Source organism: Cyrtonyx montezumae, unplaced genomic scaffold, assembly GCF_038088225.1.
Source record: "Cyrtonyx montezumae isolate F1298 unplaced genomic scaffold, pur_monq_1.0 scaffold_3, whole genome shotgun sequence".
NCBI lineage: Eukaryota > Metazoa > Chordata > Aves > Galliformes > Odontophoridae > Cyrtonyx > Cyrtonyx montezumae.
This window is the reverse complement of record NW_027072034.1, coordinates 45,317,042-45,338,062: the sequence shown is the minus strand read 5'-3', so window position 1 is coordinate 45,338,062 and position 21,021 is coordinate 45,317,042. Positions and strand designations below refer to the sequence as shown.

The following is a 21,021-nucleotide window of genomic DNA, read 5'->3' as shown; positions in this document are numbered from 1 at the left end:
GCTCCCCATCCTTCTCCTCCTGCACAAGTTTCAGAAGCAGTTAAAATGTAGCCGTGGAGAAAATTAATGGCCCAATGTACAAAATCTGTAATTGCTGCTAGCGGCGAGGAGGAGGAGGAGGTGGAAGTGCTCCATCTTCGTGTAATTAAGTACCTTGTTCTGTGCCTGTGTGCTTCATGCACAAGCGGTAGTGGGAGGAAAATGGTACCTGGGTAGGTGCCTTTGCCCAGCACAGCATAAGAGGAGGTGTTGTGACATGGCTGTGCCACACCCACCGCCCTGTGGTGCAGCACTGTCCCTAACCCCCAGCCGCCCCTCCCCTGACACAGCTCCATGCCGTTCCCTCGGGCCCTGTCGCTGTCACACAGAGCAGAGCTCAGCGCTGCCCCTCTGGGCCTCGGCTGGGCTGCTCCTCGTGCACCTTGCCCTCAGCTCCATTTCAGAGGGAGGGCTGCAGCTCGTGTGGTCTGGGGCACCTGCTGGCTGCTGCCTGTGTGCCCTCAAATCTGAGTCAACACCCACGGGCATTGGGTGTCCTTACAGTGCTTGTACAGAAGTATCTGGGTTTAGGGGTTTAAAAAAAACAGAATGCTGTCAGATGACAAAACGTTCCAAATCAGTCGCTGCTATGAGCTCTGTGAGGGTGGGGGCACTGAGCAAGCAACTCTGCTCTCTGCAGTGGGAGTGTCAGCAGAGTTCAGAGCTGGCAATGGTGTTCTGAACCTGGAGCTTGCCTCTCTGGCCTGCCCTCCTGCATCAACTACTGCCACCATCTCCTCACAGCTACCCTGGGCAAGACCTGGCAGTTGTTTGGCTGCTGTCAGAGTTCTGTGTTACCTGGGTGACCGGTTCAGAGCTGCATCTTGGTGGGTGCACCCTCACTGCGGACATGCAAGCTCATGCTGGATGGGGCTCTGAGCACCCTGATGTGGCTGTAGGTGTCCCTGTTTGCTGTGGGGCAGTTGGACCAGATGGCCTCGAAAGCTGTTGTGCAGTAGTGCATCTCCGGCTGACTGTCATACACAAGTGCAAAACTGCCACTTACCATAAGCTTTAATGTAATGGTATGTTCACGTTTCTCCATGGACGCAGGCAGCGTGTACACTGTCAAGTAATGAAGTTACATACTTCTGCTCTTTCATGTGCATTGACTTCAGCCATCAAAGACAACTGTAAAACTAACAATAAACAATGCCTCCATGTATCTACAGTTAGGCTGGGAAAAATCAGGTGACTTCTCCTCATCACCCCTCGGCAAACGAACGCCCACAGATTTTAAGGCTTTCTTGTTTAAATAACCTCTGCTATTGCTTCCAGCACTTCAGAACTGGGCTGTGAGCACCTCTGGTGCTGAGGTGGGGCAGCACGGGGATGCACTGCTCTGCTCCCCTCCTTTTTCTGCTGTTCTGGCACAGTGCCCCAAGCAGCACGCCCCGATCCGCTCCCAGGGGGACTGACAGTAACGCTGAGAACACGTTGAAGGCGGTTGCAGACTTTGTCCGGGCCTCCTCCGTGCGGCCAAAGCCCTTCAGAAATGACAGAGATACCGCCACCGATTAGCACGTACAAACATTTATTTTGAAATTTCCGTTCTAGCCATTATGAAGAATTACATCATCAAAGCACTTTCTGGCAGTGAAAATAGCTCTTACCCCTCTGACTCATCCGTTACTCCATTAAAGCTGCAAAATGTGCAATCTGCTTGAAAAATAGGTTGCTTTTTATTCAGTTTCCCACGAAAAAGTCAAAATTCGATAACAAAAAAGAAAACAAAAAAAGAAACGGAACAAAAAAAGGAAGAAACCCATCTTATAGGGACTCTACATCCGTTCCTCTCCCCTTTCCCCCAAAAATAACTTACAAAGATAGTTTAAAGTTTTAAATGAGTTTAAAACCAAGTGCATCTTTTTATTTTTATTTTTTTTCCATAATAATCTTAAAATTCTAAAAACCCATAATTTACTTTCTTGGAAAAAAGGCAGCGAGCCGTTGCTTCTTGATTGGAAGAATGTGTATTTCGGGCGAGTTCATTTTCTTTAGCTTAACGCTCCTGTTCTTTACGGGTTTCCTAAGCGCCTCGGCGTTGTCCCGGGTCTCAGGCTGGCTCTTCACGTCGTAGCACTGCAGCACCGAGTCCTGGGGCATGTCCCTTTTGAAGGAGAAGTTTTTGGTGGACACCCCCGACAGGCCCTTGATCTTGCCGCAGAAGATGGCGGGCACGGCGTCCTTGACGGAGACGATGACTTTGGCGGTCTGCGAGGTGCTGACGATCTCGATGTTGTTGCCCCCGGCCTTGGGTTCACAGGTCGCCCTTCCCGCCGGCTCCACCAACCACTTCTGCGGTGGCCGCAGGAGCTCGCCGGGCCCCGGCCCTACCGCCCTGCCCTCCGCCTTGCCCGTGGCCTCCGGCGCTTTGGAGGAGGCGAAGGGTGCGGCTGGCTTGTCCTGCGGGCTGCCCTCGGTGCTGGGCCCGCTGCTGGCCGTCTCCACGTGGGGCCCCCCCGGCTTGCGGCAGGAGGCGAGGGACAGGTCCAGCGCCCCGTCCTCGGGGGATGGCGGCGGCGGGGTGGCCTCGCAGGCCCGAGGCACGGGTGGGCCCTTCATGGAGAGGTCCAGTGCCTCATTCTCGCTGCCCATCTTGATGACGGTGTGGCGGCTTAGCTGGGAGAAGTCCCGCTGGTGGACGAGGTCAAAGGGCTTTGTCTCCTCCTTCTCCAGGGGGGTCTGGGTGCCCTTGCAGGGCTGCGGGGTGAAGACTGGGGGCTTGGGTGGGTCAGGGGCCACCTTGGCATCTGTGCTGTGGGGCACCGGGATGGGGACAGGGATGGGAATGGGCACAGGGACGGGCAGGGGCACGATGACGGGGTAGGGCACCAGCAGCGTGGCAGGGGGCACCAGCGGGGAGAGGGGCGAGCTGAAGGCCTGGGGTGGGAGGGCGGCGTAGTCAGGAGGGGGCTGGCAGGGGGCCGAGCCCAGGGCGCCCTGCCCCGAGGGAAAGAGGTCCTGCAGGACTGCGGCAAAACCCGGCGTCTGAAAGATGGGCGGCAGCACGGGCTCCTGGCCTGGGCCCGAGGGTTTGGGGTCCAGGAGCTGGGGCTGGCCGACGGGGGCAGAGGCGCCCGGGAAGAGGCCGCCATGCAGGGGGCTGGCGGGGCAGGCAGTGCCGGGGGGCAGCACCAGGGGCGAGTTGAGGTGCTGGAAGACGTGCTGCTCCAGCAGGACGGGCAGAGGGACAGGGCCCTGTGTGGTCATGACGTACGGGGTGGCACCGCTGGCCGGCATCTGCGGGGCGGCACTGCCAGCCACCTGCAGGTGGATGGGCAGGACAACGGGGCTGTCCCCCAGACAGATGGGCTGCAGCACGGTGGCCGCCACCTTCAGAGCCACCCCGCTCTGCGACTCGGCCGGCGGCGTCAGGATGGAGGGAGCGGGGACAGTCACCAGCGGGGACAGGGCCTTCTTCATCAGGTCAGCCGAGTTGATGTTCCAGGCCTCTGCCGTGATCAGCTGGGCCACGCCGTTCTCCAGCTTGTTGTTGGCCATGGCCGCCGGCGGGCTGGTGACATCCATGGGCAGGTTGGGGGTCTCTTTGTAGAGCTCCTCCATCTCGTAGGGCTTCGGGGCTCCACAGCACTGCGCTTACATCGCCGTCAGCAGGATGGGACTGCCAGGGGCTCCGGCACCGACATCGCTTGGCCTGCAATGTAAAAGCATGGTTTAGGCACTGCATAAATCTCCTCCTTAACAAAACATTTGCGACTGCCTTGGAAGATCCTGTCGCCAAAACAAGCCCTTAAACGTTTCCATGTTTCAGGGTAACGGCTCCACAACTCACAGCAGTAATGTACACAGCAATGCTGTATATACAGACATCTGTGAGTGCTGTACGAAGAGTTTTGAGGAACTTATATTTAGCTGTAAACACAGATAATTTAAAGGACCTGAGGGCTGCCTGCAGTCAAAAAAAAAGCCCTCCCATATGCCAGCCAACCCAAGGGCTCGGGCAGCCCCTTCTGCAGTTTTAAACAAAGCTCTGTGTAATGACAGTGTATGGCAGAGCCCAGAGACAGAACACTGCTTTAACTCAGCAGGAGCACAAAACCAAATGTTTCTAAAAACACACGGCTCAGAAATGTTCCATCGTGGCAAAGGGTTCTTGGTTACCCTACAAGGGCTGTCTTGTTTTCTTCCCATGGGGTTTTACTCAAGTGGGTCAGGCCATTGGTGCAGAACCTCTGACACAGCCCTTTAGAGGTCCAGAGGAGGCCATGGGGATGATCAGAGGGTGGGAGCACCTATCCTATGAAGAAAGGCAAAGGGAACTGCACTTGTTCATCCTGGAGGAGGCACATGGTCTTCCACAGGGAGACCTCATTGTGGCCTTCTAATACTTGAAGAGAGCTTATAAACAGGAGGGAGTCTGACCCTTCACAGAGCAGATACAATCCTAGAATCATTAAGGTCAGAGAAGACCACAAAGACCATCTAGTCCAACCATCAGCCCATCACACCATGCTACTGAAAATCATGTCCCTCAGTGCCACAGAGAATCTGTGGTGCCCCATCCCTGGAAGTGCTCTAGGCCAGGTTGGATGGGGCCCCGTGCAGCCTAAGCTGGTGGGGGCAGTCCTGCCCACGGCACGGGTTGGGGCTGGGTGTGCTTTAGAGCCCTCTTCAAACCATCCTGTGATTCAAATTTACTTTACCAGCCCATGCCTTTATCTAAACCAAGCAAATGTCAACAAAAAAAGGACAGAGATTGCTTCCGTTCACGATGCCAGCGAAATTTGCAAGCTATTTCCTACAAGGATTAAGGCTGTGCTCCCCCACAAAGCAGCACGTTAATGGCGCTGTGCATTCATTTATTCAGAAGGGTAAATAATTTCCGCCTGCAGGTTTTGCCACGCTGTCCGTGCCACTCCTGAAGTGAGCAGCGCATCCTGCGCTAATAATCACCATGGAAACTTGTCCATTTTTAACTCTGTTACCATGGGGAAGCACCGGAGCACCCCGAATTTCCATTTCTCACCTGCACACAGCTGCATGCTGTTTTCCAATAGCAGGCTGCATGCCGACGCCCCACACCAGCCCCACGCGGACCCTAAGCCTGTGATGGTACACAGGATGCATACACACGGACTCCCTGACCTTAGTGGTCTTTTCCAACTTTCATGATCCCACAGCTCTACAGATGGCCCTGCAGCACTGTCCCATGCCATCTCAATGTAGACAGATGCAAAAACCAACCCTGAACAAAGGGCAAAACACGGCCGAGGCAGGGAAGCAGCAAACCAGAGCATCTCCCCCAAGGCCAGCAAATCCCCAGGTTTGGCAGCTCGGTGTCATGGCCAGAGCAGGACTACAGCAATGTCGGGAGTTAAGAGCTGGGGCCGGGCGAGCGAAATCCTGATCATGTATCGTCAGGCGCATCTGATTTTTAAAGAGGGTTTTTAAAAGTAAACAGATGAGTCATTCCTTCTCCCCCGCTGTCACTGGCTGGGGGAGAATAATTCATGATTCTTCTCATCTCGTGAAACTCTGAGAGGAAAACACGACTGCGGGGCTGAGGGGTTCTGTTTGTTTCCTCGCTCAGCGCCGGCTGCAGGCAGGGTCCCGAGCACAGGAAAGCAGGAGAGAAATAATGCTGCCGATTCAGACCGCGACAAGCAGCGGCACCAGAACAAGCGGGCCCGTCTTGTGGAGGAATTCAAAAGCGGTTTTATACATCTCCCTCCTTATAAAGGAACCGTTCAAAACTCGCTCAGGCCTGCAGCCCTGCCCTGCATCCCCGCTGCCCGCTGTTCTGCAGCACCAAGGAGCGCTGCAAATGGCACCGCTACTTCTGCTCTGCTGTTTGTTTGCGAAGCGTGAGATCATCTCCGTGTTTCCACAGAAAATGAGTGATCTGGTGGGGATGGGAAATGACCTATTCGCCTGGTAAAGCTGTTTAGCACTGAGAAATAGAAAAATTAAGATGAAAATTATGCCGTGTATGAGCCTTGAGGGATTAGCATGCTGCACAGAGCCACAGAGAGAGACAGATAACCGTGCAGGATGAAAGTGTGAAGCATCACAAAATCCCCCATCACTGCTTTGAACAGTGACAGGGCAGAGGAAGTATCTAGACGAGGGAAAGAAGAGCTCATCTATCACCATCAGGCATCTGAAAGAAATACCTGCTTCTTGCTCTGGGGTTTCTAAGGTATGGTCAAATGCCTGTCCAGGCACATCCCGTGTGTCCCTGAGGTACAGGAACCCAGCGGTGCCAGCAGCACCTGGGTAGCAGGGCATGGCTTTGTGCCCATGCTAGTGGCAGTCCACAGGGTTGTGGCAACACGTAGGTGGTGAGCAGCAGGGCAGGAAGGAGCCAACCCTGAAAGGAGTACCGAGAAAGGAACCCAGAAATGAGACACTGCTTTGTTGGCCGAGAAGCTGTCCTGGGGCTCCTGGATGCTCTTGTAGCATTTCCTGTATGGGGTACAAGGATATATGCTGACATGGCTTTAAACTGACAGAGGGGAGATATAGGTCAGATGTTCAGTGGTAATTCTTTCCCCAGAGGGCAATGAGGTGCTGGCACAGCTGCCCAGAGAAGCTGTGGTGCCCCATCCCTGGAAGCACTCAAGGCCAGGTTGGATGGGGCCTTGGGCAGCCTGAGCTGCTGGGGGCAGCCCTGCCCACCGCAGGGGTTGGGGTTGCGGCTGGGTGGGCTTCGAGGTCCCATCCAACCCAAGCTATTCTATGAATATATGATTCTATGGAGAGGACTTACACCAAACTGCATTTTCCAACATTGCTACTAGCAGTGAAACCTCTACTACATTTCTCCTTTAATAAAGAATAACCTGAAGTGTGTACTGCTGCATTGCTACACACACTGAGAGCTGCCTGGCTTTAAAAGCCAGTCCCAAGTATCTGATAAGCAAGAAGGAAGTCAGTGCAACTAGGCAAAACCGCCTTAAGGTTCCTCTCTCTACCTCACCCCGGTGCCAGAAAATCAATTAATTCCACTTTCCCTGCTTACCTATTTAATATTTAATTTCCTGTTTGTTTTAATTGAAAATAAGCTTACAACACCAAAAAGAAAGCCATTGTAAATAACTTGGGTTTTCCCACCGGGGTGCTGATAAGAGTTAAGTTCACGGCACTAAGCAATGATGTGTGCAGCTCTACAGGAAATGATATGTTAGCTCTGCAGAAATGCCATTATGAGGGCGGAGATAACTCCGGCCTGCTTGCTGATCCCCTGCCGATGTCAGCTTTTCCCAGGGCTGTGGGTTCTCACTGTGGGACCACCCGTGCCACACATGCAACTGCCTGCAGCCAAAGCCCGCCCCATCTTTCTGCATCCTTCTGCAGCAGATAAGGCAGGGGGCAACCGGGGCACGCACTGACACACAGCAGCGAGCCGTAAATCACCTTGCATCCTGCGACTTTTGTGCTGTGTTGTTACAGCCGCACACACGTAAAGATTTTCCATGCTGTTGCTAAGGTCGTTGCTGGAATAGAAAAAATGTATTTGGAGGAAGCAAGCTTTCACACGGAGCTGTTAATGTACCAGTAGCTCTCCTGTACGTGTAAACCACAGATGGAGTGTGTCCAGAGGAGGGCCACAAAAATAATATAAGGGGTGGAACATCTCTCCTATGAGGAAGGGAGAGAGCTGGGGATGTTCAGCCTGGAGAAGAGATGGCTCCAGGGAGACTTGAGAGCACCTATCAGTATCTACAGGGGTCTGAAAGAAGGAAAGGCAGACTCTTTAGCAAGGACCAAGTGTGGTTGCTTTGGGTGGCAGCTGCCTGAGCGGCTGGTCACAGCCAGGCCTGCAGAGTGAGCTGGCACACAGCAGCAGGCCTGCTGACTGCACAGGGCCGACCCAGCACAATGCATCTGCCAACTGCACTGCTGTTGTCATCAGCCTCTGCTTCGCAATCCATTCTGCAGAGGAGAGAACTCACTTTCTGCTCGTTTAAAAACAAATCAGACCAATTTAAGCAAAATCTTGTCATGATCTCAAGAGCAGTGCCTTAACTCCCAAGGGCAATGCATACAGACAGACAATAAACACTGTGAGCGAGCAAAGTGTTGCCCTGACAAATTTCAGCAAATTTTTCCACCCAACTGAAAAGCCTAGCAAAAAAAATTCTCTTTACAGCCCAAACTGTGACCTACCCAAAGTGTACATGAAGTCATGTGTAAGCAGGTGCTACAAAACACGACCGTTCTGAAGACACTGGAAACACTGCTATTCCCCAATGCTCAGGTCTCCCCTACTCACAGCACACCCCGATCCCAGCTGTCTCAAAGCTATTGCAGCAGATGAGCCCTGCTGCTGGGATCAACCCGTTTCGCCTGAGAGCAGCACGGCAATGCCCATGCAGCAGCAGCCTGCTCAGCCTGCACTAAGCTGGACACGTGCTCGGAGCCCCAGACAGTGGAAATCTGATGTATTGAACCTGACACGTGAAGGACAAATATAAATTTGCCAGCCCTAAGTACTGCTGAGTCACGTGCCGCAGAGTTTGGTGACGACCCAATCCCTACAACCTTGCTGCAGCCTTCATGCTCCAAATTCCTGTTCAGATGGGGAGCGTGAGATGCTGCTTCTGCTGGAACATCCACCTGCATTGGTTCTTTGGGACAGGGACACTGCGAGCTGCGGCACTGCCTTGGGTATCCCGCAGGGTGGGGGCCTAAGAAATCCCATTAAAGTGATGGAGGGAAAAACTGGATGTATTTGAGGGACATCTCTTGCGCCAGAGTTCCCGGGGTTCTCCACACCTCGCCCCACATGTTTCCACACACGTGCTTTGCCCACGTGCTCACTTCTGGAGTGAGACTGTAGGAAGGATGTAGACTTACGCTGGCATTAAAAGGCTTCTTAGGCCTGAAAAGCAAATGGCGTGATTTTCCTATGGGAAAAAATATTCTAAACAATTTTTCCTGTCATTAAATATCCCACTTAACTGATTATTTAGTATTGTTTTCAATCAAAACATTCTATTTGCCAGCAAAGCGAAGAAAAATGAGCTGCTTCGAGAGCACAGAGCTAAACAAAACAAACGAGAGCTGTGACTTTATAGTGAATTTTTAAAAACACGCATTTTGTTTTCCCAGCAATCGATACCCCAATGATTACAAAAGGAAAAGGATATCAATTAAACATAATTGCCAGTCCCGCTTCCCCCGAAACCCACAACAAAAAGCACTCAGAGTCAGCCTGATAAAATATTTGCTCCTTTCCCAGTCGAGAGCTTTATTAAACAGTCCTTAAAGCACTACGTTTCCTACAAAGGATCTTAGAGTTTGATGTCAGTGACATGACTTCAAAGCCTCGCCAGCTCCTCGGCAGAGGTTTGTTCCCAGCTCAGCATCCCTCAGCTCGCTCTCTCCTCCTGACCCACTCCCCCAACCCCAGGCTCACACGCTCTCCCTGCATTCCCTTGATCTTTCCCAACACCCAGACGAGAACTGGTGTGACAGAGGCTGCTCTTCACGGCCTAACCCTCCTTGAAGATGTGACCATGCAGCTTCCTGCTTGCAGGGGATGGGAACCCATCACAGCAGGCACTCTGCTCAGATGGCCAGGTCAAGTTAAAATCCATTTGTGAACTGCTACAGCACTTCTGCAGGAGAAACACCTGACCTTGCCTCACTGTACCATGATGGCTTCAACACCTTCAGCTGCCTCCTAGCCACAAAACCCTTTCATGTCCCCTCACTGAGGCGTGCCAGCTTGTCAAAAACCACTTTAACCTGGTGCAAGCTAGGCTGGGACAGGGACAAGCTCAGTAATGTTGAGATGATCACCATTCACCTGGTGCTGCTGCCCAGACTCTCTCATGGCAGAAAGGAAGAATGAGCAGGAGGCAAGCTGTGACCACAATTCAACATCTTGGCCAGAATCACTAATCCTGACAGATTTCACATCCCCATACTGTCCCAACGTACATCCTGCCTTCCATAAGTCAAGAATCAGAAGAAAAGAAGCACCAAGTTAAAATCAGACATTCCTGCACACCGCCAACCCTTTCTAGTAATGTACACGTGTTCCTAAGACCATAAGGAAGAATGTGCCTGTGACTGACCACAGGTGTTGGTGCCATCCAACAGCCAAAATGGGTGGGCCAAAATGGCAGCTCCCAGCTGCAGCTTTGATGGGCTTATGAGCAGCATAGATGTTGCTGTGCTTGACAGGAAGAGGTACAGCACCTAGGCCCTGCATGCCAGAAAAAGAGCACCACAAATTCCCAATGAATGCGGTCCCAGTGACGAGACCCAGAGCTGGGGAGCTCTAGGATGGAACACGTCCCCAGTGGGGACACACTGAAAGAGCTGGGGCTGCACAGCCTGGAGAAGAGGCGGCTCTGGGGAGACCTGATAGCATCTGTTCAGAATCGAAGGGGTAAGAAGGAAGGGGACAAACTCTTTAGCTGTTTGGAGAGCAAAAGATGGTTATTTAACACTGCATCCCTCTCCACCAACTTGACTAACCATATCCTTCAGCTTGCCAGTGCAAGATCAGTTTTTATACTCATAGCTCCGGATTTACTGGACTGACTCTCCCTCTCCCACACATCCTCACGCTAGTATACCAAACCCAACATTTCGTCAGCTTCTTGACAGTACTAATCCTCACGCAGAAAGCACGCCCACACCAGGTTTCAAACACCCAACCCTATCTAAAGCCGTGTGGATGGAAAAGCTTCCAAGCAAAAACAGCCCTTTATTTACATCCCCGCAAAATGTGTAAGCAGCTGCAGGCATTTTGTTCAAAGGAGCCAGTAAAACACAGGGTTCCTGTGATGTGAGGAAAAACGCAGCTTTTTTTTTTTATCTCTGTTTCACATCCGTTTACACACCGATTTCCATCCCGTCGGCTGCACTGCCTTTCCTGTGGTCCTGAAGAACCGGTCAACACAAACCTATTTTGCAGACACGTCTTGCAGGAAGAAACAAGATCAGTACTGCCCGTGCTTTTCCACCAAACCTTAGAAGAGCACACACATCACGATGACTGCAGTAAGCCGAATTTTGTCATTATCACTTCCCCCACCTAACGATGGCCGCCTGGTACCAGAATAGAAGCGTGCTGCCACAGGATGCCGAGCCCCTGACATATTTACTGCAACATTCGTCACCAGCCATCTCCATCGCGACGTGTGCTACTACGTGTGCTGAAAAACTTACGGAAGCGGCGGGACACGGAACGGCAATTACATCTTTCCCAGATGAGACCGCTGCATTAATGGACCGGTGCAATCCATCATCATTGACTGTAAGTCCCCTGGGGCACGTCACTGGGCCACTCCAGCAAACATGGAGGGGAGGTCTGGCATCTGGCTGTGCTGCCCAGCCTCAGAGATCTGCAGGGAGATGCGTGGCTGTGCACTGATGGCTTGGCTCTCCCAGGAAGGCGGGAGAATGGGTGAATCCCTTCACGAAAACACCAGTGGGAAGAGCTTCAGCTTTGTGTTGTCCTATTTTCACCAAGAAATGAATTGCTGTACATGCAGCGTAAAGGATGAAAGCTGGCTCTGCAGTGTCATTCATCTAACTACAAAGAAGAGGAAATAAAACATAAAGATGAACAAAACAAATGGATCTGAAAAAAAAAAAAAGAATACCTGCAAGCACACAGGTGCAAATGTTGGTGTTTTTTTTCGCTGCCTGCCTTCGTGATCTTGTAGGCCTTCTTGGTGCCTGCAGTGAAAAGGTGATGTGATACTGTGATGCACAGGAACACACCCTCACGGGCTCTTCCTTCAGGGGTACCAGGCACATCACAAACGTGTACGAATGACCATGCTTCAGTTCAGCAAAACACGCCCTGCGGTGTCTCCCTGGGTATGCGATGAGCCCCACACCAGCAACCAGCTGTAGCCACCGGATGGCAGTGACAAAATGGAGCATCCCCTGGTTCCCCCAGAGGAGTGGTAATGGGGCACCAGACCCAGCTGTTTGGGTCTGGCTGTCTAAACAAGCACTGAGGGATTAGGTCCCATTGCGTCTTTTGCGCTAATTAAAGGCTGTTTATTATCTGATTGTCCCCAGTAGTGTATATTTCTTTCTTGTGTAAACACAGCTGACGCTGCTGTCTAAAAATTCACAAAAACCAAAGAAGTGGTAACGTCCATGTTTGGGTAAGTTATAGGGTGCGAGAGATGCCCCACAGGCCTCCCTGCCAGCACCTGGGGACCAGTGGGGCCTGTGTGGCCAGCTGGCATGTCATGCCACTGGCGTCCATTCCGATGCTGCTCCCATCACCTGCTCTGGCAGAAAACATGCAAAATGCACATCTGAAACTACGGGCAACATCCCATCAGGCACTGCTAATCCACCATTTTTTGGGCCATGGAACAGCTTTACTCAAATTTAGACCAGCAAGGCACTTTGGCAATGTCCACGTCTCGATCCAGCCCATGGAGAAGTCTTGATGTGCCCCCATCTTGATGAAGGCCATGCCTATGGGCGGGCAGTGGGCCTGGCTGGATCCCAGTCCCTAGACCAAAACACTACTGTCACCGTGAGCTCGGGTGCTGAGAGGCAAAGCACTGCAGACTCTCTGCAGCTGCATCCATAAATAACGATCCCCTCTTTCCCCCAAACCCTCTGTTGTCACATGGCAAAAGGACGGATGCAGAAGGGAAAAGTAATTTTTTCACAGGCCTCCTTGTAACTTCCAAGCATCGGATGCCAAACCAAGTAACACTCTTTTCATGTAGATTTGTGCATCTAATTTAAAAGAATTAAATTAGCCTATGAATCTGCTCTTAATGATACAAAGCTACGTGTTACCCTTGTAAATTTATAGAACTAGTTTAGACTTCTTCTCGCTGCGTCTTACAAAGGCAACATACTGTAGTTCCAGCAGTTGAATTTTTAAATGTGTTTATCTGGGTCACTGCTACTTACAGCATAAGAAGATTTAGTGAATCCAGTTTAGCATCAGTCTAATGCAAAAGAAAAAAAAATCTTTAATTAAAAGCAAAAGAATTACAGTGTTTGGTGAGTAAAAATTTGAACATAATCAAATTAGAATCTCTTGACTCAAGAGGAGAGTAGATCTCCTCACAATGCAATTAAAGTGAGCCCTGCAGTTTCGTGTTGTTGTGTTTTTTTTTTTGTCTTGTCAGAATTTTTTCTTTGTAACTGTCAATTTCAGGTATAGAGAGGAGAGCTGAGAGCATTACAACATTAGGAGGAAATTTCCTCCAATGACATCATTTAAAATCACTAATGAGTGAAGAATGTACCAAGAACACAGCTGCATGAGCACCCACCTGTCTAGTGGAGCTGCATTTCTTCACCAGGCAGTGGACACGATGGGAGGTGGTGGGGAAGGAAACCTGTTTTGGTAGCACTGCTTTCTGACCCTTCCATAAGGAGACATGAGAGAGCAGGAGATGTTCTGAAGGCAGGAGGGGCACGTAGTGTTTGTACATTTCTAGCACACCTAGCTTTTCTTTCATGTTTATCGTCACCTGAAGAAACTAAAATGCTGTTTCAGAAAAGACAAGCAACCACTAACGCAGGAAATGAGGTAGGAGGATGAAAGGTCACTGTGAGAAGAAAGCCTGAAAGTACCCATGTGATGTGAGACAACATCCCCCAGCAACACGCTGCCTGCCGGGTGACACGGCTGTGGCTCAGAAGATGAGTGCACCTCAAAGACTCTCAAGGCGGTCTGTAGTGGCAGGGGGACAGCAGCAAGAAGGAAGTGCCTGCTCTCCATCCTCTGTTCTCTGCTGGAGCCCTTTGGTGCCTGCCCAGATGTGGCCTATGGCTCCTAGGAAAGCTCAACAGCCACCCTACAGTTCACGGGGGATCAGTGCCACAGACACGAGGTAGCAGAAGCAGCACCACAGGGACCTGCAGCATGCTGCTCCCCAGCTCCTAACAGCAGCACAGGGAAGAAGGAGTTTGATCCTGTTACTGATTTGATGCTAAGAAGGAGTGCAGGAAATAACTAACTACAAAGCATTTCCTGTGTCAACAACAGGGAGGATGACGGATCTTCTTCAGATTACTGGGGGGAAAAGAAGCCATAAATTCTAAATGTCCCAAGCTCATCTTTATTGTTTTTCCAACCACAGTGGTGTTTTTTTTTTCCTCTGGTTTCCCAAATCTCTCCATTGCTGACAGAGAGCAACCCAGCCCTGCATTGGATTTGGTGATGCATGGTCTTGCTTCCTGGCCTTCCTCCTGCACCCTCTGTTGTGCTGCTGCAGCAGCCATCTTCCCACCAGCGAGGGCAGCGACAGACCAAGATGCTGAGCGAGGAGAAGATGCCGTAGCTGGCCCTTTGCTAGAGGGGATTTGTTTTATCATACTGGCTTCAGAGATTTATCGCTTCCTTTACCTTCCTCCATACGCACAGCAAAGAAATCTGCTTTAAACATGCAATAGGCTCAGTTCCCATTGCAGAGTAAATGAGATTTAAATGGGGGACTAAAATAAAGAAAAAAATAAAAGCTGTTTTCAAGCTGGAGATGACCAGCACATTGACCAGAGCACAACTGTCTGCATGCAACTGCTGTTCAGCATGTTTACAATATCAGGTTGATGCATTGTTCTTCAGACGACCTGAAATCACACATACCTTTTTCCTTAAAAATACAGCTGTAAAAAAGAAATACATACACGCCTGAGATCAACGCACGTAAGTATGACCATTTTCTCCACAAGAAACTCAGAATTCTGCTGCTGATCCTGAGGGAAACACGCACTCAGCCTTACCCAGGCCCTTAGGGCCCACAGGTTGTGAGACTCTACCTTCAATTTGGGGGAGGTGTTTGTGGAATAGCTTCGGAGAGACACACAGGAAGGGCTGCAGGAGCTGACCAGTGAGCAGACAGGACACCAGGCCCCTGGAGGTCAGGAGCACAACCCAGGAAAGCAAGCAAAGGTGCAGAAGGGGAGGCAAGGGGGAGAAGATGCAGAGCTCCTGACATCTGTACTGCAGAACTGCAAGGACCTCTGAGTTGTCTCCAGATCAAAGGAGCGTTTGATAGCAGTGACCGAACACCTTCCGGCAGAATACCACCACTCATCTCATAATTCGCACATCCTCACAACAAGGCCCCCTCCATTGACACTCAGAGTGGCTGCAATGGAAGGAAATGGTAGAACATGGAGATCTGGCACTGGAAGAGAGACTGGCAATCAGTGTGTGGAGAGATCTGGGCAGAAAAAAGCCAGGAAAAAATGCATGACGGTGGTAGGGAAGATGAAGAGGGGAGCTGAGGAAAAAGCCTAGTGCTGCTGACGCAAGGCAGAAGATGAATGATTCTGTAGAGAGCAACTGAAACAGACGGAAGGTAAAAAACTGTGCTTGTTAGGGAACAGAGGGAGAAACAATATAGAGCTGCTGACTGGTGCAATCCCTTAGCTTGTGAGAACAGGACTCAGTGAGAGATGTCTACTGTCTTTCTAAAACAGCTGCCAAAGACGGATGAAAAATATCTCCAACCACAACTGAGGAAGCAATGCAGTCCCAGGGCACTTTCACAGTGTGACTTGCAGGAACTGCTGCCCTCTGAAACAACGTGAGGCTGAGCTGAGGGAAAATATATCGAGGACAACATTTGAGGCTCCCGAAGAAAAACTTGGTCTGTAGTCACTTCCACATACCAATCCCCTTGGCACCTTCTCTTCTGAAGGAAGGAATGTTGCGCTGGAGCCACTCTTGCACAATAAACTATCTTAAGATGATTGAAAACCAACTTTAAATGCATGGTGTCATTTATGAAGCCATTAAAATGCTTATCGTTGCCTTGAAGCCAGAAATTCATGTGGCCTGCGTAAACCCGCTTTGCACTCCAAATTCCCCAAATCAGCGAAAATCATTAGAAAATGTATGTTACGCTGAGGCCAGCGCACACCAGGAGGAATGTCCCCAGCTCTAGAGCAAACGGTTACCGTGATTTAACAGAGAGATAAAACAACTAAATCAAATGTAATCTAAAAAGCATATTCTAAGGCCAAAATTAGCAAGAACCTGAAAAAGCCAAAGGAAAGTCAATATCGTTTTTCAGTTTTATTACTTTGATTCTATAGAATTCTTTGGATACTGTTGCAACCATAGAAATCTGAAGGGCAAACACTGTACTGTGATTCATGGACTGAAAGGCTGTCTGATTTCATTGGGCAGGTAAATATAACAGTACAAACAACTCCTCTGGGCAAACTATTTCTAAACTGCTATATCAATATTCGGGTAATCAAAACTGATATTCACCTTCAACAGGAACACAGCATATGCGCACACACATATCCCCTTCCTCCATACCTTTTGTACCACAGGAACACAGCTTACAGGAGATGCTGCTTTATCCCAGATCAAGACCTCTGCACTTACAAGATGCTTAGCTCCTTATGTTGGATGCTTTTCTGGAGCCCTAGAAAAATTCAGCCCAACAACCACCTGAACTCTATTTGTATTTATTTAGTTTTGAAGTAAAGTAAGGTAAATAATTGTTTAACTAAACTCTGCTTTCCACTCACAGCTTCACTTCACAGGCTTTGCAACAGAAGTATGAATCAGCACCTTGATGCAGACTTCAGGAGTCAGTGCCCGTGCACTGCTATGGACAGCAGGACAAGAAGCAGCCAGGAAAGCAAGGAATGCCAGCCTGTACCAGCCCTCAGCAACTGGAGATGCCTCAGCGTGGCCTGGCATGGAGGCTTCAGCTGCTCCATCCCCAGCAGCATGACTGCCGAGATGGTGGCAATGGGATCCTGTGTGACTGACCTGGTCAGCTTTACCACATGACTGCCAAGCACCCTCGGACTAAAGATCTTCATGGGTTTGGTGGGAAAGGAACCAATCAACACACCCAGTCTGCTCAACTTGGGGCCTAGACCTCACTTATCTACAAGGCTGGGAAGGACTCCTCCGGCAATGATTAAGTTGCAAAGTTGAAGAACGGAGTTTCTACAGCATTTGTAGGTCAGATAGCAATTGCTGCTGCCAGAACTGCTTCAGTAGTTGTCAGCAGTGAAGGACAGAATGTTATCGACATCAAGGACAGCAAGGCAGAAACAAGGAGACAACATGGCCAAAGAGGGGCAGGAACGCCCCTTCCCTCCATCTGCCAGGCCCCTGCTGCAAGATGGAGCCGGGTGTCCCTGCTGGCCCTCTCAATGAACCCCTCTTGGCCTTCCCCAGAAGTATCACTGGTCCCCATGGGCACGTTCATGCAGAAAAGCTTATGAGAGCATGTCGGTGATTGCAAAAGAAGCTCCAAGGATGCGCACCCGCGCTCTGCAGCAGGCAAAAAACTTGGAGTGCTTCATGCTGTGATAAATAAAGCAGGCGACAACCCTGTTCTGAAAAAAGCTGCAGGAGCTTATGGGTGAGCCTTTACCTTGTCCTCCTCGATCACTGTCATCACAAACAACAACCGGCTCTTATCAGTGGAGACATCTCTGCTGGGAACGAGTGTCTTCAGGACACAGTGTCCTTCCCCAGTCCCTTGAACCCTCGAGACAATTTACAGTGCTGTCACTTGTACACGCTCCCTTCTCACGAGCACAGTCCCTTCCTCTAAATTTAGCATTTTGATTTTTAAATAAACGTCCTCTACAGCTCTTGTGAGACCTTGATGATAAGCCATTTTATTGATATTCCAGTTCACTTTTCAAAATATTTTCAGATTACAGGATGAGTAGTGTCTGCTTTTATCCCTTCTTTGGGAGATAACAGTTCGGTAACTTAAATTATCCAGATGAAAATTTATTGGTTAGCACCGGGAGAAACAGATCCTTTACAAAACTCAGTTACTCTTTCCTAAACAAGCAATGATTTAAAAAAATCCTCAGTGGATAAGAGTTGTTTGCAGCAACTATTCGACTTGCATGAACATTAAAAGGTGTAAGGGTAACAAAACTGCACCATCTATATTTTAGGGCATAAAGACCGAGGATGAAAAACTACCGAAAACTTCCCTAATGAAATGTCAAAGCCAACTAGCTTCACTAAAGCTAATCCGCAAAATCTTGATGACAGTGCAGATTACCCAGCCTGCTAAGCTGGCAAGCGTCCAAGGCAGCTCATCTCCCGAGGATTACACCTCCATTTAGGGTTGCCGCAGTTCAAATTATTTGGAAGAGCCCCGAAAGAGACAAGTTTCGGCTCACATTATTTGTTCTCGGGGTTTTCAGGGCACGACCAGGTCTTAAAACAACAAGCAACAACAGCAGGCACGGGCAGAGCCCCACATGTTTTGTGGTACTGTGTGATGGCCAACCACCGACATGTCAGAGCTGCCGACAGCTGCTGCAATGTAAGCTTCCTAAAGACCTTGCGGTTCGGGGAAGAAATCCCCTGCTCTTCATCCGCCCTGCCCTCGTGCACAGATCTGAAGCCCACTCAGGACGGAAGATTGTTTATTTCTCACAGGGCTATCTATAGAAGACCCTTTTTGTAATTGTGCGGCTCCCGAGCGTCAGCCCAGCAAATCACAACATTTTATTGCAATTTCACGTTGTTTACTTTCGTGAGGCAGGATCTTGGCAGAGACAAGCGTTTCCTCCAGGGACGAAAAGGATGAGAGTGGGAGGGGGGGAAAGGACAGAGGGATGGAAGGAAGCACCTTAACACACACTTCCCCAGGGTCTGTTTTAATAGCGACGCTGACCCAAACACAAAGGAGGGGGTAGCCAAACAGACCTTTCATCCTGACGGAGTCCTTGGGTGAGCATCCCACAGCCGACGATCCTCCGCCTCGCTGCCAGCCCGGCCTTTCCTCCTAACCGCTCTGCTGTGTCCCCTAGGAATGAGGAGGTGGAGGAGGAGAGCTTCTCATGCTGTCTGTGGGAGACAAACACCAGCACCAGCGACTCCACACATGCGGGTTCCTCTCCGCTTGGTTTCCAGGGAGATTTGACTCATCATGTTCGAATGTTTGGGTTAGCAGTATTTCAGCTGACGGGAGTATCTGAAAGCTCTAGGTGGGGGGAATATGGTTTCTGTATTTCAAGGTGCTACACTCACATCTCCCACATTTACCTGCTTTCCCGGATGCTGCTGAAGCTGTGGTTCTCCACGGGGAAGGCTCCATGAGGGGTTAGACAGCAGCAGGCTTGCTCCCTCTCACGCCTTGTTTAGCTAGAGTCAGTGGCTCACAAAGACCCCTGCACACACTCACCCCAGCAGCAACTGACTTGCTGCATAAGATGATTCACTGATGTTTAAGAATCATGCCGACGGGAGCCCTCTCTCATTTTATTACCAACTTTCCACAAAGGCACCGAGGCTGAAGATAGCTAATGCTATGTCTGGCATTAGCTCCCCGTGAATATCTCTCAGCAATAACAACTGATAGTGAAGCCTGGAGCCTACACATCGCTCTCCTGTTTGTACATAAATTCCCTCTAAAAGGATTTCAGCACCCTCACATGGATTCTACCCGAGCTCTTAAAAGTCAAGTCAGGCAGACAGAATGGTGCCACGCAACTACAAACAACGCGGGACAATTCTTTATTACAATAGGCCGCGCTATTATTTCTAAAAGCACTGACAGTAATGTGTGGCGTGTAAAAATACACATTCATCATAAAGAGGTTAGATTCTAATTCCTGCAGCTTAATTTTTTCTTAAGGGCCCCAGCCCATTTTTCAATTAAGGCAGGATAATGTTATTAATCATAAAAAACTGCTGATGTGTAAAATTGTTTCCTTTCTAGCTAGCACTGCCTGAGAAACATTGGACATGACGCCTATGACTTATCCCAAGGCGGCTGCAATGGGGGGAGATGCAGCACCTTCACGAGGCCTTGCACAGCTCCCCAGATGATGGGAAGGGTCTGCCCAGTTCCCTAAGTGGGTGCCCACTGGGCACAGCAGAAGCAGCCAAGCAAGGTTGGCTGTCCCGCTGGCAGCTTCAGGGGGATGCTGGGCCCAGCCCAGTGCCAGGTATCCACATCTCCTACAGCTGGTGGGCACTCTTCTTCCCATGCACCATTAGGTTGCATGTCAAATCATACAAAATCATCAAATACCCCAAGTTGAAAGAGACCTATAATGATCATAGAGTCCAACCCTAGGTTCCGCACAGCCCCACTCCAAATCAAACCCTTTCACTGAGAGCGTTGTCCAGATGCTCCTTGAACTTGAGGCCATGCCCACTGCCTTAGAAAGCCAAGCTCCCCAGCAGCAGAATCCTCCTTCTTGTTTTTCCCCCAGCACCATCAGCTCTTCAATGCTATTCTTGGGTTAGCTGTAGCCTCATGCTGGTAGTTCCCTGCCATCACCAAATACTCCACCTTATTAACTGCTGAACAAGAGCAGACTGCATAAAGAGCAAAGGCAAAACAACGAGACCATCTTGTGGGACACCCCACTCTGCAGCTATTCCCCATTGCCAAAAGCAAACAACAGGAGCTGTTCACTCCGAAGCCTGCGGAGGCACATCAGCTTAATAGAAATCATGAGTTTCAGACAAAAAATCCATTTTGACACGAGTCGCTTCCATTCATATGACTAGTCTCATTAAGATCAATGAGAACTAGAAAAAGCTGCAGGACAGAGCTTGAGTGTGTCTCTTTGCTGAAATGTACAGCTGTATTCTTCCTTGTGAAAAGGCAAACCAAGCCTGCACCACCAAAGCAATAAACACAGTGGGATTCATGGTCAGCAGCACACCAACATTTCCAACAACACTGCTGTTATAACTACTCACAGACAGTAACTGTTCAAAAACAATCGAGCTCCCAGACAGGTTTTCCTATTATACATACATTTATATATATCTATAAAGAATACCAGTACATACAAATCCGAAGTATGTGAGGTTAAAGCTAATGGGCCAGGTTTGTTGAGCATCTCAACAATCTAATTAACTGCAATCAAATTCATGCACAACTCAGGATTCATTTCATTACTATCAGAAAATTCAATCTCTGAAATCTTACCATGTTAAGCTAAAGCAATGTTCTTTCTGTTAAAGTTCTTTCTTTTTTTCCATTTTCAGGTGAGAAAAAGCTATCGGGCCCTGGGATGGTGGGGGTGGGGACTCTT

At 49.8% G+C, this 21,021-nt stretch overlaps 1 protein-coding gene across 1 annotated transcript in view; it reads right to left on the bottom strand.

Moving 5' to 3' along the window:
• Nucleotides 1-1,556: 1,556 nt before the first annotated feature.
• The window catches only part of RAI2 (retinoic acid induced 2), a 32,780-nt gene continuing 13,315 nt past the window's right edge, over nt 1,557-21,021 (bottom strand). The window contains exon 2 of the mRNA XM_065741384.1: nt 1,557-3,697. Coding sequence (XP_065597456.1) covers nt 1,960-3,606 — 1,647 coding nt within the window. The 5' untranslated portion in view covers nt 3,607-3,697 and the 3' untranslated portion in view covers nt 1,557-1,959. The remainder of the gene's footprint in view (nt 3,698-21,021) is intronic.